This window comes from Bos grunniens, chromosome 8 (genome assembly GCF_055505025.1).
Source record: "Bos grunniens cultivar Pamir isolate PY7600 chromosome 8, Bosgru_T2T1.0, whole genome shotgun sequence".
In the NCBI taxonomy this organism is placed as follows: Eukaryota; Metazoa; Chordata; class Mammalia; order Artiodactyla; family Bovidae; genus Bos; species Bos grunniens.
Genome location: NC_141172.1, coordinates 63,930,507 through 63,946,881, shown reverse-complemented (window position 1 = coordinate 63,946,881; position 16,375 = coordinate 63,930,507). Strand labels below are relative to the sequence as shown.

Here is a 16,375-nt window from a genome sequence, read left to right as displayed (position 1 = left end):
TATTTTGAAATGTGCAGAAATATCCAATCACTATGCTGTGTAATAGCAACTAACAGCATTGTAGGTCAATTATACTTCAAAAACAAATTCACAGAAAAAGAGATATCGAATTTGTGGTTACAGTAAGCCAGGAATGGGGAAATATGAATTAGATAGCTATAGTCAAAGAAACAAACTTCCAGTTATAAGTACTAGGAATGTAATATACAACATGATAAATAAAATTAACACTGCTCTATATTATACAGGAAACTTGTTAGAGTAAATCCTGAGTTCTCATCACTGGGAAACACATTTTTTTTTCCTATTTTTTTAATTCTGTACCTATGTGGGTTCACTAAATTTATCGGGATGACCATTTCATGATGCATATAAGGCAAATCACTATGCTGCTGCTGCTAAGTCACTTCAGTCGTGTCCGACTCTGTGCGACCCCATTGACGGCAGCCCACCAGGCTTCTCTGTCCCTGGGATTCTCCAAGCAAGAATCCTGGAGTGGGTTGCCATTTCCTTCTCCAAATCACTATGCTATGTACCTTAAACTTAAAAGATTGAAAAAAAAAAAAGAATGGACTTAGGTTAATATTAATGTATCAATATTAGCTCACTACTTGTGACAAATGTGCCAGAATAATACAAAGATCTTATCATTAGGGGAAACAGGTGAGGAGGAATATTTGAACTCTTTGCATTATCATTCCAGTTTTTCCACACATCTAAAACTATTCTAAAACAAAAGGTTTATTTAAGTATAAATCAATAAATTTTTAAAATATTTACTGAAAATCATTGACTTATCCTTTGTATAAATGAACTTCATGGTTTAAAAATTATATTAAAGTAGAGTTGTTTATAAAGTTATTAAGAAGATCGGGGTGGGCTTGGGGCTTGGGGCGGGGCCAGAGCAGGGTGGGGTCAGGCTGGGGTCAGTAACCCTGGCAATGGGCGGGGAGGCGGGGATCCCCCAAGGCCTAGGCCAGTCCGAGGCTCTTCTCTGGCTGCTGCTGCTGAACGTGGCCACCCTGGAGCTGCGAGGGTCCCCAGCCACGGCCGCCCCCGGCCGGACTGCAGGCGATGGGGGAGCGTTGAGGGGCGGCGCTCCGACTTGGCCAGCACAGCGGTTGGCTCCGGGAGCTACAGGTGCGTTGGGGCCTCCATTCGGGCCAAGATCCCCTAGCCTACAGGGCCTGAGGGCGGCCGGCTGTGACCAGGGCCTGGTGAGTCACTAAGTCTCATCGTTTCTCAGCCCTTCCCTCCAACCAGACAGCCGAGATCCCCTCCACACAGGTGGGTCAGGCCCTCCACTGTGAGGCCTCTGGGTGGGAAGAGACTCAATCCCTTTGTGGGGCTGTGGGAGAGGGGACTAGCAGGGTCTGGCCTGGAGGTTGGAGGCTGGGTGGAGGAAAGTTCTAGGACTACTGAGTGAATGGGCCTGAGTCCAGGGAGCAGGGGTGTCATTCCCCTCACTGAGGCCCTGGGAGCCCAGGCCCTAGACCAGGATGCCCGGCCTCAGGGGCCTGGGCACACTCCTGCCCTCCCGGATATGAGTCCTAGAACCAGGGCTGTCCTCATGAGCCCACTCCTTCTTCCTTTAGAAATGGAGACTCCTGCAGAGTCAGAGAGGGGAGTGACTTGCCCCAGATCACACACCACAGACTTCTGCCTGCAAATCTGCCTCCCTAAGACCTGGGGTAGAGTGGAAGGAGCACAGGCCCTTAGAAGCCATGATCTTGAGAAAGTAATGTTGGCAACTTCTGAGACCTTTAGTTCTTTGATGTACAAGACAAGGCATTGAGGCGTGCTAGGTGAGGGAAATGAGGTGTGTGTCGTGCCCAGCACTTGGCAGCCTTGCTCAAGGATGTCCTTCTACCTGGAGATGCTCCTGGGAGCTGGTCCCTCCTTGCCCCACCCCACCAGACCCCTGGGTCCTCATCCCCACGGGGCTTGATGTGTTGTGCTCTGCTCTCCAGTCCGCAGTGGCAGCCAGTGAAGGCAGATTCCTATCATTTTGGCTACACTGCTAGACGCCTGGCCTTTTGGCTAGGCCGCTGGACGCCTGGCCCTGGTTTTCCTGTCTGTGAAGCAGGCAGGTCTTCCTGGTTGTGACGTTTGGGGCACCAACAGTGTCTCTATTGTAGGTGGCAGCAGAGTCTCCACGGTGTGCGGGAAGCCCAAGGTGATGGGGAGGATCTATGGTGGCCGGGACGTGGAGGCTGGCCAGTGGCCGTGGCAGGCCAGCCTGCGGTTCCAGGGCTCGCACATCTGTGGAGCTGTCCTCATTAACTCCAGCTGGCTTCTTTCCACTGCCCACTGCTTTCTCAAGTGAGTCTCCTTCCTAGGATGTCAGCACAGGCTCTGGCAGGGACGGGGATGCAGGGGAAGACGAGAAAAGGGGGATGGTGTCCCACGTTAGCTCCTCTGGGCTTTCCTCTGGGCAGTCTGTGGCCTTCAGAGGCATGTCGTTCCTGCCTTTGGCCTGTGTACCCTCCACGTGGACTGTCCTCCCCGCTCACCTGCCCAGATCCTCCTCATGCTCTGCCCTCGGCCCCTGTGTCTGTTCCCCAACACAGGTGTGCCTCAGGAGAGCGGCAGTGTCAGTCCTCGCTGCCATGTGGTGTGGACCCATCTCAGATCACAGCTCCTTCTCAGTGTCCCCTTATTTCCCGGTGTCAGACTCTAGATGGAGGCCTGGGACCGCATGTGTGACCAGCAGCTGGGTGATTCTTATTAGTCCTGCGAAACTGTGTGCCCAGGAGGAGTCACAGTCACTGGCATGCATGTGGGGAGCCGTGGTGCCAGGCTGCATGAGGGGGAGGTGGGCTCCCTGGGAGAGTGACAGGGCTGCTCAGGAGTCTAATTCACCTAGCCATATGGGGCTGGCTTAGTGCCAGGCTTCTGAACAGATGAGGGGGGTCACCATGGAGTTCAGGCATCAAGCCCAGGTCTGGGCACTGGAGCTTTGAGGGCTCAGAGTCTATCGGCACCCACTCTGTGCCATGCTCTGTGCAAGCCCCTCGGTGGCATCAGGGGTGGCAAGTCCCACCTCACCATGTCTCCATCCTGTCAGAAGAGAAAGCCCAGCATGGATGATAAGGGCAGACCAGATGGGGTCGTGGTTTGGGAGAAGGTGTGTGGAGAGGGAGGCCTTGCTGGAGGGGAAGGGTTGGGTGAGGGGAACATGAGAGAGGGTCTCCAAGCAGATGAGCTGTGAAGACAGTGAGGGAGGGGGGAAGATTCAGCACCTGTGTTGGGGGAACAAGGCAAGGTTCCATTTCCTGCACCCATTTGCTCATTTATTTAACAAATCTTTTGTCCTTGAAACTAAGTGGAGAAGCAGGCCTTGGGCATGGATGTGTTTAAAGAAAGGGGATGGTTAACAAGAGTGTGGGGCCAGAGGTGAGTTGTATGGAGTCTCTGGAAGGGTGAAGTTAGAGCTGGGACTGAGCCAGAATGCCTGCTGTGTACAATCAGAAGGCCTTCATTTGATGACCCCACAGAGGACCTTTCCAGAACAAAGATACAGTGCTTCTGCCATTCTAGTGTGTGATGGAGAAGCCAGCCATATGTCTGAAACTGTAAGTAGGGTATCAATTAGCCTCAAGAAAGAAGGCCTCCTGAACATTAGAAATGGGGAGACAAAGGCTGTCTGGTGTCATGTGGGGTGGAGGGGTCCAGAGGCGTGTGGCAATTAGATGAGGATGCAGGGAAAGAGCTTGTCCCCACTTGGAGATGATGGCGGCAGTGCGCCTTTCCTTCTCCAGGAAATCCAAAGCCCCGGAGAATTACCAGGTTCTGTTAGGAAGCATCCAGCTGTACCAGCACACCCCTCAGACCCGGGAGGTATCCGTGAGCCGGATTATCACACACCCAGACTTCGAGAAGTTACATCCCTTTGGGAGTGACATCGCCATGTTGCAGCTGCTCTTTCCTGTGAACTTCACCTCCTACATCATCCCTGCCTGCCTCCCAGTCCCTGGCATGAAGCTCCCCAGTAACTCATCCTGCTGGATAACTGGCTGGGGGATGCTCAACGAGGAAAGTGAGAGGGTGTGGGGAGTTGGAGGGGGGGATGAGAATGGGGAGGAGGAGGAAGGGGAGGAGGAGGGGGAGAAGGACAGAGGAGCAAAGAAGGGAGGTGTGTCTCCACCTGAGGGGTCCCCAGGCAAAGGTCCCCTTGGCCCACTATGCTTCATTTTCAGAGGACTGGACCATTCTAGTTCTGAAAGTGTGTGATTCTAAAGCTTTGGTGTTCCCTAAGTGTAAAGCTCTGAAGTCTGGGAATCTTTGACTTTGGAATCAAGAATCTGAGTTCTTGAAGTCTTTCTGGTTCTTGATTCCAAGGTTTAAATCAACCATAGATCTGAGATGACTTGATCTAACTCAAAGGTCATGTTGAGACATGACTCCTTCCAGGTCACTGATAAACTTTCTGATTTCCTAGTGCCATAGGAAGTGCTTGGGAAAAGTGGAAAGAAAACTCAAATATGACCTCTGACCTCTGAGTCTGCCTGATCAATTTAGAATGATTACGACTTTAGAGGGTTTCATTCTCCAGACCTCACTTTGGTTTTCTCCCAGCTCAGGTCATCAATCTAATTTGTAGACTTGTTAGGCAAACTGAGTAACAGGAAAAAAATTGTATTTTTTAAGATTGAAAGAGGAGAAAAGTAGACCAAAACTTATGAGCAAGAGTCTTCACTAAAGAAAGGAGTGTTTACAACTTGGTGAAATGCTTATGATGCCAAATTATGGAGGGAAAGAATATTTATTTGTAATTATTTGTAGGGTCATAATTTGGTATGGTGTTTCTCTACAGAGGTGCAACAGGCATTTTGAACAGATGCTGCTTCATTGGGTGGGATGTTCCAGCATCCCTGGTCCTTGCCTATTAGTGTGTCGGTTAACACTCAATAATCACAGGACAAACAACTAGGTCCCAGAATTCTCACACCACACACACACAAGACTCGTACACCAGACTTCACACTTCACACGCACACACCCACACACACACAGACTGGCTCCTCCTGAGGACAGGAACCCTGTCTTTCTTGTTTCAATATCCCAGTCCGTGCCCCTGGCAGGGCCTGGCACCTGGTAGGTATCCCACTGCTGCCCCCGGGTCCTTCTTCCCTGGACCTCCAGACTGGTCTCAGCTCCCACCCTGTGTGCTCTGTTACTCTCCATGTAGCTGTCTGAGTATTTGCTTTAGAGCAGGAGTCATGCCAGTTCCCTGCTCATCACCCCCAGTGCCTTCTCATTTCTACTTAAAATAAGGTCGCAACTCCCTGCCTTGGCTCTCAGGCCCCCTCCTCTCTCTCATCTCCCACTGCATCCCTCACCCACCCCACCCCAGCCAGCAGGCCTCCTTCCTGCCTTGACGATGCCAAGGCCATTCCCACCTCAGGTCTGCATCTTGGCTGTCTCCCTGGACGCATTTACTCTCCCGACTAACCTTGTCATGACTCGTTTCTTTACGTATGCAACTCAGCTGCTCCTCTGAGGAGTTTTACTTGATCGCATGAGCTAAAACAGGCCACCCCTAATAGCACATCTTCCTGTTTTGTTTCCTTTATACCACTTATTAGATCTAAAGTAATGCTACTTATTTACTTCATTTACCCTGTCTGCCCCAACTAAAATGTTCCCCTGTATCATTAGTTAAAAGATACTTAGCCCAAGGATAGAGGAATAAATGAGTAATTGAGTTATGAATAAATCAGTGATTGGATGAGAGAATGGATGGGAGAAGGTGGGAGTATGAGTGGGTGGAAGAGAAGATGGTTGGGCGGGTGGGTGAAAGGGTGGTGGAGAAAGATGCAATGAGTGGTCTATTGCTGGAGGCGAGAATGGAGAGATGTGTCAAAAGATGAGTGTATGAGCAAATTTATGGAAGGATGAGTGGATGAATGGGACATGAGGAAAGATAGGTAGATGGATGGAGGGACAAGTGGATGGAAAGCAAGGTTAATGATAGACAAAAGGTGAGTGGATGGGATGGTTTGTGAAAGGGTAGATAGGTTGGTGAATGGTTGCTAAGCACCACTGAGTGGCATGTGTTGGAGGGATTTGCCTTTTTCCTTTGTGGAATAGGAGGAGTGTAGTTTGTTGCTATGAAAGGGATGGAGTGAATAGGATGAGTTTGGAAACGTTTGAGAAACACAGGAGGGCTTATTGGGCATAGGTACAAGACTGAAACAAGGATGAAAGCTCAGCTGTGCAGAGAAAACCCCATGTTGAGGGGCAGTGCTGACTGGTAAGGCAGAGCTCTGTAGCTCGGCTACAGCATCCTTCCCTGATTTCCTCCTTATCCTCGCAGCACCTCTGCTCGAACCCTTCCATCTCCAGGAGGGTAAGGTGAGCTTCACTGAGAACATCTTCTGTAATATGTTATATGGACTTGCGAAAGGCAAGAACTTCTCTGTGCAGGAGGACATGCTGTGTGCTGGGGACTTCTCCACAGGAAAGTCCATCTGCCTAGTGAGTAAGACCCTTTCTATTCTTCCCTCGCCTGTTCTCAGGGCCTCGGTTTCTCTGGGGATGGGCTGTGTTGCCTCTGCTCTCTTTGTGGAGCCCCTGGGACTTCCCATTTCCTCCTCCATGCGCCTTCCTGGGCTCCATCCCTTGGCAGTGTCCCCCAGGCCACTCCCCTTCCTAAGTTCCTTGCACATGAGGGCATCTACAGCATCTATTCTTGAGGCATACATTAAAGTTTTTATTCAAGTGTAACATACATACAAAAGAATATATCCATGCTCTTTTCATAAGTTGGATAAATTTTCACATAGTGAAGCAACAAGTGATCAATACCCCAAAGGCCCTACTCACACCTCCTTCCTGTCAGAAACCACCATCTTCACCTTTAATACCTTAGATTAGATTCTGAATGTTCTGTAAATAGAATTTATTTCCAGTTGTCAATCTTTCTTGTCCTAACATTGTATTTGTGAGATTCACCCACACTGTTACCTGGAGTTGTAGTGTGTTCAGTCTCCTTGCTCTACAGGACTCTCCTGTGTGCATTGAATCCTATAATCAGTTACACTTTCATGTGCATTTTAGTACTTTCCAAACTTTTCATTTCATTTCACTTCCAAATGTTTTATCTTCTATTTCACAGAAACCCTTGAGTAGAATTATTGGATTAAAAGGTACGTGTATATTAAACTTTGGCAGATGTTACCAAACTTCTCCAAAGTGGGTCACCATTTCCATTCATTCAAGCAGTGAATGAGAGTTCATATTCTCACCAGTACTTAGCACTTTCCATCTTTTCTTATTTTAATAACTTATTGTGGTTTTTACTTTTCCAGTGACGAATTAAATGTACTTTCCCATATTTATTATCTTTGGACATATTTTTCTGTAACATTTCCTTTCAGGGTTTTTCTCCCCTCTCATTTTCTGTTGGTTTGTCTGTCTCTTCCTTTAGGGGCTCTTTGTGTATTTTACATATTCCAGATATCAGTCTACTGCTGGATATTTGTTTTCTGGGGTTTTTGGTTTTGCTTTGTTTGTCTGTTTTGTCTTGGCTGTGTTGGCTGGGTGTTAGTTGTGACAGGCAGGCTTTTCATTGCATTTAGTTTAGCATGCGAGCTTCAGAGTGCATGGGCTCGACAGTTGCAGTATGTGGACTTAGTCGCCTCGTGGCACGTGGGATCTTAGTTCTCTGACCAGGGATTGAACCTGCGTCCTCTGCATTGGAAGGGAGATTCATAACCGCTGGACCACCAAGGAAGTCCCACTATTGGATATTTCACTGTGAAGCGTTTTTCCCACTCTCTGTGGTGCCTTTTTGTAGCTGAGAAAACAAGCCTGGAGAGGGAAAGTGGCTACCCTAAAATAAGGCACCACAACTTGGGCCCCTGTGTTCTGATTCCAAGCCTAACCTGACCTCCAGCACATCATCCTCAGGGCCCAGGCTCCCAAGCTGGCATCATGTGCTGATTCTTCCATAGATGGTGTCGTGGAGTGGAGGGAAGTGTTAGGGTTCTGGAGTTAGAGACCCTGCACTACCGTGTGACCTCGGGTGGGTTTTCCACCTTCGAGCCTGTGTCCTCACTCATAGTGTAGGGTTTTGGGGCCTCCGTCATGGGATTGTTGCAAGGATGGTCTAGTGGGTTGGACAGTGTCTCCTAAATTTGTGTCTTCTAAATCTCAGAATCTGACCTTATTTGGAAATAGGTCTTTGCAGATACGATTGTTAAGAATCTCAAGATGAGACCTTGCTGAATTTAGAGCAGGCTCTAAATCCAATGACTGTTTTCTCATAGAAAGAGAGAGAGACACAAATAGTTGGTTTCAGACTTCTGACTTCTAGAACTGTGAGATCAATTTCTGTTGTTTCAGAGTTAGCCAGTCTGTGGTGATACGCTTTGGCACGCCAGGAAATGCACATAGGAGGGATGAGATGCACCTGGCCCACAGGATGGCCTCCCAGACAGCTGTTTTCATGGCGGCCCAGTGGGCTGCTGAGCCAGAGAGGAGAAGCTTGGCCCCTTGCCCTCCTTGTAGGAGGCAGACCCAGGTTTCTTGGTTCCCAGTCCACAGCCAGTGGTGTGAACTGTCTGGCCTGGCCTGTCCTTCTTACAGAGTCAGCTGCCCTTAAGGTGAAACACAGGGCTCAGTCCCCCAAGGCCCCATCTGCTGTCACCCTAGACCTCCCTTCCAGCCTGCAGAGGTCATGCCCACGGAGCTCAGCTTTGTCTCCTTGCCTGCTGACATCCATAGTGCCCCTTGAGCCCACTCCTCCTCTCGTTTCTTCCTAGACTGAGAACAGCACTGAGATGGACCCCCCAGAGCCAAGGCTTTAGATGACCCCCCTCCTCCCTCTCTTAGCCTTTCAGTCACCACAGCCTACCTGAGACATTCCATCTAGACTCGTCTGCTGCCACATCGCCTGCTCCAGCCCCCACCCTGAAACCCAGGACCCTCTTCTCTCCCTGGAAGTACCCTTCCCCCTGCAGAGGGCACCCGGAAACAGGTCTGAGGACAGACAGGCCACAGAGGCATTCAGTGCTCAGACTGTGGGGCAGGAGAGCCATGGTTTCAGTATTCAATCTGTCATTTACTGGGATTGTGACCTTAGCTAAGTTTCCTCACCCATGAAATGGGGTTGCTAACAGCCTCCTCTTAATAAGATCCCTATAGAAAGTTTAATACTGTGCCTGACATTCAATAGGTACTTAGCAAGTCTTGGCTTTCAATCTCCAGGCCTGGTCTGTCTCCTTCTACCAGGATTGTACCTGTTCATCTGGGCCTGTCTTAGACCTGTCCTCTTGCCCAAGGTAGAATTCACTGCCCTGGCCCATCCAACACATATACACACAATACACAACACACACACACACAGACACACACACACACACAGCCTTGGTTTGCTCTCTCTTCAATAGTGCAAACCACAGCTCACGTTCCATGGGATACACTAGTGTGGGGCTTCCCACTAGTGCTGAGAGCTCCCCAGGGGGCAGGAGGCTTTTGGCGCCCTTCCCATCTCCTGAAGACTGGCCCAGATTCCACCATAATGTCAGCAACCATGAGGCTTATCTGCACGAATCCTGGAGGCCTGTGGTAGACAGGGACCAGGCCTTCCCCTGGCCTTGAACAGCTCAGGGTGGGTACACTGTGGGGAGGGCCAAGGGGACCCCAGGTGGGGACCCCAGAGGAGAAAAGCTGAGGGGATGATGGCACATGCCCAATGTCCAAGAAGCCCCTGGTGTGACTTTCTTGGTGCTCTGGTGACATCACCTTAAATTGGTGGCTCCGACAACAGGATGTACTATCTTACATTTCTGGATGTCAGAGTCTAAAGTCAAGGTGTTGGCCTGGCTGCTCCCTTCTGGAGGCTCTAGGAGAAAATGTTTTCTTGCTTTTTCTATCTTTTTAGAGGTCCCCAGCAATCCTCAGTTCGTGGCCCCTTCCTACGTCACCAAATCACATTGCTCCTCCCTCTGCTCCTGTCATCACATCTCCTCCTCTGACTCTGACCTCTTGCTTCCCTCTTTCCTCATGAGTACCTTTGTGTTTATGTTGGGTCCAACCAGATCAGCTAGGATAATCTTCCTATTTCCTGATCCTCAACTCCATCACAGATGCTGAGTCCCTTTTGCCAAGTAAGGTAACATAGCCCCAGGTTCTGGTGATGAGGATGGCCATCATTGAGGGTTACTTTTGCCTAGCCACACCATGTACCCTTCTCTTTCCTTCAAGTCACCACTTCCCCCACCCCTCCCTCTCAGCTGGAGAGCTTGCTTCCTATTTCACTGAGAACATCGAAGCATTCAATGGGACTAGGTGCCATTCATCTTCCCAGTCCAGCGGGCATGTTGCATCTCTCCTGAGCCTCCTGGCCCATTGTACCCAGTCCCTTCTGGAGCTCTGGGTGTCCAGATGCACCCTTGCTCCATGTCTTGTCTCCGCTTTCACAGCTCTCGTATAAACGTGCAGTGGCACTCTCCTCCCCGCTACTGCCCAGTTTCTCTGCCTCCTTTCCCCCAGACACTCCTCCTAACAGCCCTGAATCTAACCCACTCTGCCCAGGAGTGTTCAAGTACCACCAGAGCCTCATGGCCAACGTCCCCAGGAACCTGTCTTGCCAGAGACACCGGTAGCCCCAAATCCTCCTCTCACTCGACACTTGAGCAAATCTCACTGCTGTTTCCTGGGCACCAGGACCAGACAGCTACTCCACTCTGCACCTGGTCCCCTCCCCTCCCACCTCTAAATGCTGGAGACCCCGGGGCTCCATGCTTAGCCTTTTCCTCTCCTCTGCACAGCCTCCCTGAGATAGGCTCAGTTCTCCATGGGCGTCAACTCCAACCCCCACCATAAGGCCCTGGGAATCTGAGTCCCGTCTACCCCCTCGCTTCCCACTTGTCATTGCTCTTCCTCCCACCCACCTGGCCATCCCTCCTCTCCTCGTCTGCACTCACTGCTCCCTCTGCTCCAGCATCAGAAAGTTGGGTTGTCCTGTTTGGAATCTCAGCTCAGGAAAGCTCCATGCTTCCACCCTATGAAATGCCCTTCCCTTCCTGTCCTGTCCCTTCCATGCGTTGTTTCCACATGTCACATCTGACAGTGGCAGGCTGGTTGCCTTATTTACAGTAACTCCATGAAAAAGGCACCTTGACATTTCACCCCTGTGCCCGAGTGCAGAAGCTGCCCTGGATGCTGGACATGCGTGTTAGACAAGTGTGTGGAAGGCAGCAAGCACAGCTATCCTGCTCCTCTCCCCCTGCCTCCAAGGATAACATGTTCCCTTTGGGTGATGAAGTGAGAGATTTCCACCCAGGTGGTCCTTCCCTGAACAGCATTTCAAGACTCCAGTAACTCCTAGCAGCTTTCAGGGGACCCTAGCAGCATTCATTGCTCCCTGACCAATACAGGCTGCCTCCTCCAGGCCTGGGTAAGGGCACTTTCTGAAGAAATTCAACCAAGAATTTGAGAGAAAACTAAGGGACTGACTATAAGTGAAAAAGGAGGTGGACCTGGGTGGGGATGTGCTGCTGCAGCTCAGAGTTTGCAAGATCCAGGTCTGCAGCAGCTTCAGCTGGCTAGGTTCCACTCTCAGACCAGCCCTCTTGAGCTCAGATCCTGCAGCTGTCTGTCCCTTCTCGGCCTTGGACAGTGCTTTGTCCCAGGCCACCACACCCTCCCTGGGCATAGGATCCATAGATTGATGGATATGGATCTCTGATTGTTTCGAGGGTCAATCAGGACTTCCTGAAGGATTATTCCAGTGCCTGCCTGCATGGCTTAATTGGGCTGATCTGCAGTGGGAAGTTGGTGTTTGGAATTTCACAGAACGAGGCTGGAGAGCAGAGACTCATAAGCGCCACCCTGCTACCTGGTCTTCTCAGAACTGGCTCAGTCACCCACCTGAACTCCCGTTTCTTTCCTAGGGCGATTCCGGGGGCCCCCTCGTCTGTGACTTCACCAGTTCCTGGGTTCTGATGGGGCTGGCCAGCTGGGGTTTTGACTGCCGACACCCCATCTACCCCAGCATCTTCACCAACGTCACCTACTTCACCGACTGGATCGAAGAGATCCAGAGACTCACACCCAACCCTGAGCCCACGTCTGCTCTTACACCACTCCCTGAGCCCACGTCCACTCCTCCACAGACCCAGTTTCCACACCAGTCTCTGCGGGCTGCCACCTCGTCCGTGCTGGGCACAGCCTTTGTGCCTCCACAGACCTGGCCCCTGCTGCTGTTCCTGCTTGGTTCCCTGAGGCAAGCCACGTGGTGATCCGCCAAGCCCCTCAGCTCCTGCTCTGTGCCTCAGGCTCCAGCCTCCTCACTGGAACCTTCCCCCTACCCCACTCCCCCAGCCCCATCAGCTCTCAGTGGTCCCTTCTTGGCTTTCCTGTCCACCAGCTGCAACCCCCACAATCCAAGCTTGAAAAAACAAATAAAAACAAATGAAAGACTCATCCTGATTCTGTCTTGGGGCCCTATTGCTCCTCCTGATCCTCAGCACTCACCCCTTCTCTTGAGGTCTGTCGGCTGATTCCCCGGACAAGCAAACAAGAACCGGCAGGGCCATTACAGCAGGAGGAGGCAGGGGTGGGGACTCTGAAGGAGTCCAGCTGGGGAGAGAGAAGGGAGTCTTCTCTTGTAGACACCACTCCTGCTGTGGGAGTGCACAGACTTGGGAGGAAGTATATCAGTCAGCTCCAGTTGCCATAACAAGTATCACAGGCAATGTGGCCTAGACAACAGGAGTTTCTCATCGCACGTTCCGGAGCTCCAGAGCCTGAGGCCTCTCGCCTTGGCTTGTAGACGCCGTCTTCGCCCTGCGTCCTCACACTGCCTTCCCTCTGTGTGTCTGGGTCCACATTTCCCCTTCTTAGAAGGGCACCAGTCATACTGGATTAGGACCCAACCTAGTGACTTTAACTCAATTATCTCTTCAAAAGCTCTACTCCAAATAAAGTCACATTCTGGGGACCCCTGGTCGTCCAGTGGTTAAGACTTCAGGCTTCCGCTGCAGGGGGCATGGGTTCAGTCCCTGGGTGGAGAGCCAAGATCCCACTTGCTGGACTGCGCAGCCAAAAGAAAGTCACATTCTGAGGTGCTGGAGGTAATGTAAGAATGTAAGAATGTAAGAATGCTCAATGTAAGAATTTGGGGTACACAATTCAGCCCCTAATAGGAAGTAAGACATATTGTCAGGTGTCTGTAGTGCAGGGGAGTAAGGATCTTTCTCAAAGTAGAGAAGCATCACTCCCAGGGTTTGGAGGAGGGAGGAGCTCCTCCCTGTGGAGGTAGAGGGAAGTTCCCAGAGTCCAGGACAATTGAGTTGAACTGGAGTATATGACCCAGGCCATGAAGAAGGGAGTTCCAGCCTGCAGCACAGACGGCTCTTGAATATGGGGGGATCTAGGAGACTGAGCTGGAGACAGAACGAGGAGGGCCTTGTCAGGCTGCGAGCTGAGGTCCAGACTGGCAGTCCTCACACCTAGAGTAGACTCCCAGAATCTTCCTCACCCACTCCCATGGTCCCTCACCCACCCCCATGTCCCCTCACCACCCCCATGTCCCCTCACCCACCCCAATGATCCCTCACCCGCCCCCATGTCCCCTCACCCACTCCCATGGTCCTAAACTCACTGCCCCAGCTTCCTGGGTTTGATGCCTGGGCAGGGAACTATATCCCACATGCCACAACTAAGAGTTACCATGCTGCAATTAAAGATCCTGCATGCTTCAACTAAGATGCAATGCAGTCAAATAAATATTTTTTAAAAAGAAATATGCATTCGTGTCTACCATATGCAGGCCCCCAACATGCAAGAGAGCTGCATTCCCTGTTCTCATTTTTAGGTGCAGAAGGAACATAATGAACTGAACTGAGTTACAACAAAAGAGTAAAATCTTGGGTTGAGGGGGATGTCAGGGTGAGGATGAGAGATAGAGAAGGGGGATTACAGAATTATTGAATCCAGGCCCACTGCTTACCACTTACAGAATCAAATTTACAAACACTGATAGAAAGGAAAGTTGTCTTTTATCAGAGTGCCAGCAATCTGGGAAGATGGTAAACTCAGTGTCCCCCAGAAAACTACTTCTGGAGATTCTGCTCAATCATGAAAATTTTAAAGGAAAAGTGAAAGTCGCTCAGTTGTGTCCGACTCTTTGCGACCGCATGGACTATATAGTCCGTGGAATTCTCCAGGCCAGAATACTGAAGGGTGTAGCTGTTCCCTTCTGCAGCAGAGCTTCCTGACCCAGGAATAGAACCGGGATCTCCTTCATTGCAGGCAAATTCTCTACAAGCTGAACTACTAGGGAAAGGAGAGAAGTAATCTCAGTTAATCCTTGAGATGGAGTCAGAGTCATTGCATGCAGGCTCCAGGACTTCCTGTGATCTTCCTCTAGTCCTTATCTTGTTCACACAGTTTGTTTACGGGATTACTGAAGGGGAGTCTAGGAAAGAAATCTGGTCACCTGTTAATTATTTAGTCTTAGATTCTCACTTCTTTGCCATACTGAAAGAACTGACAAGTTAGGCAAGGTTAAAAGATCTGAAAGATTAAAAGATCTGAAAGGTGTGCTCAGGCCTGAGTGCCTGGTTAAAGTTTAGGTACCACACAGCCTTGCTAAAGTAGCAAGGACAGAGGCTTTCTGCTGCAGGCGGTATCCAGCAAGGAGCTGTTTGCACGATGAGATGGTGTAGGTGCTAGTGCATCCAGTCATGTCTGACTCTGTGACCCCATGGACTGTAACCCACCAGGCTCCTCTGCGCATGGGATTTCCCAGGCTAGAATACTGGAGTGGGCTGCCATTTCCTCCTCCAGGGGATCTTTCCAACCCAGGGATTGGACCTGAGTCTCCTGTGTCGCCTGCATTGCAGGCAGACTCTTTACCTGCTGAGCCGTCAGGGAAGACTGAGGTGGCATAGATCAGGGTCCACATGTTCGGAAATGACATGACACTCAGGGCACTAAGCAATGTTATTAGAGTCCATAAATCTTTCTCTCCCACTTTCTTTTCTAGAGATCTTAATTTTGAATTCCCTTTTTTCTTGTTTTACACTGATTCTTTTTCCCTAAGTTATTGTCTCTTTCATTGATTATTTCAGTTTTCTTCATCCTGACATATATGATAAAAATTTATTTCATTCGTTGATACTTGTGTAGTGACATTTGTTTTGTTTTACTGCTTCTTATGCATGGCATCTGGTCCCATTACTTCATGGCAAATAGATGTGAAAACAATGGAAACAGTGGCTGACTTTATTTTTCTGGGCTCCAAAATCACTGCAGATGGTGATTGCAGCCATGAAATTAAAAGATGCTTACTCCTTGGAAGGAAAGTTATGACCAACCTAGACAACATATTAAAAAGCAGAGACATCACTTTGTCAACAGAGGTCCGTCTAGTCAAGGCTCTGATTTTTCCAGTAGTCATATATGGATGTGAGAGTTGGAAATATAAAAAAAGCTGAGCTCTGAAGAACTGATGATTTTGAACTGTGGTGTTGGAGAAGACTCTTGAGAGTCCCTTGGACAGCAAGGAGATCCAACCAGTCCATCCTAAAGGAGATCAGTCCTGGGTGTTCATTGGAAGCACTGATGTTGAAGCTGAAACTCCAATACTTTGGCCACCTGATGTGAAGAACTGAGTCATTTGAAAAGACCCTGATGCTGGGAAAGATTGAGGGCAGGAGGAGAAGGGGACGACAGAGGATGAGATGGTCGGATGGCAATCACCAACTCAATGGATATGGGTTTGGGTGGACTCTGGGAGTTGGTGATGGACAGGGAGGCCTGGCGTGCTGCGGTTTTTGGTCACAAAGAGTCGGACACAACTGAGAGACTGAACTGGACTGAACTGAATATATTACTGGTCTACTGCAAAAGGATGTAACTTAGAAACAGCTAGGTGGTAGAGATGATTAGGACAAGGGATGAGGAAAGAAGCAATGTTCCCATGGACTTAGGAAATAGTATGTATAAGTTCATCCAGAGTACCCACAGTCAAAATGATTGTTTCCAAAATGTGAAAAAGCAGTTGAGAAACATGGAAGACACTTAAGACATTTCGAATATATATTTAGTAGTGGGTGAATGATTATGCGTTATGTGAATTATATCTCAGTAAAGGTGCCTAAAAATAAATTCAAAGATAGATCTAGATCTGTATATATAGGAGTTCCAGAAGAGAATAGGAAGGATGCTAGTGAAGTGTTAGTGAAGAGACAGCAACTGATAATTGTCGAGAACTTAAAAAAAAAAATCTAACTTCTCAGAAAGTCTTAGATACAGTCTAGTGACTCTGTAAAAGTATAAGGAATAAGAAAAACGGTAAAGACTACAATACGGAAGTAAGAAGTGTGTGCAGTTGAAGTCCTCTTTCATCTATACCCTC

At 49.5% G+C, this 16,375-nt stretch overlaps 1 protein-coding gene across 1 annotated transcript; it reads left to right on the top strand.

Moving 5' to 3' along the window:
* Window positions 1-941: 941 nt before the first annotated feature.
* LOC147367255 (putative serine protease 47) lies at window positions 942-12,435 on the top strand. The gene is made up of 5 exons (XM_086416107.1): window positions 942-1,140; window positions 2,139-2,322; window positions 3,762-4,039; window positions 6,320-6,480; window positions 11,904-12,435. Exons 1-5 carry the CDS (start codon window positions 942-944, stop codon window positions 12,249-12,251), a joined length of 1,170 nt encoding a protein of 389 aa, XP_086272233.1. The 3' UTR covers window positions 12,252-12,435.
* Window positions 12,436-16,375: the final 3,940 nt, after the last annotated feature.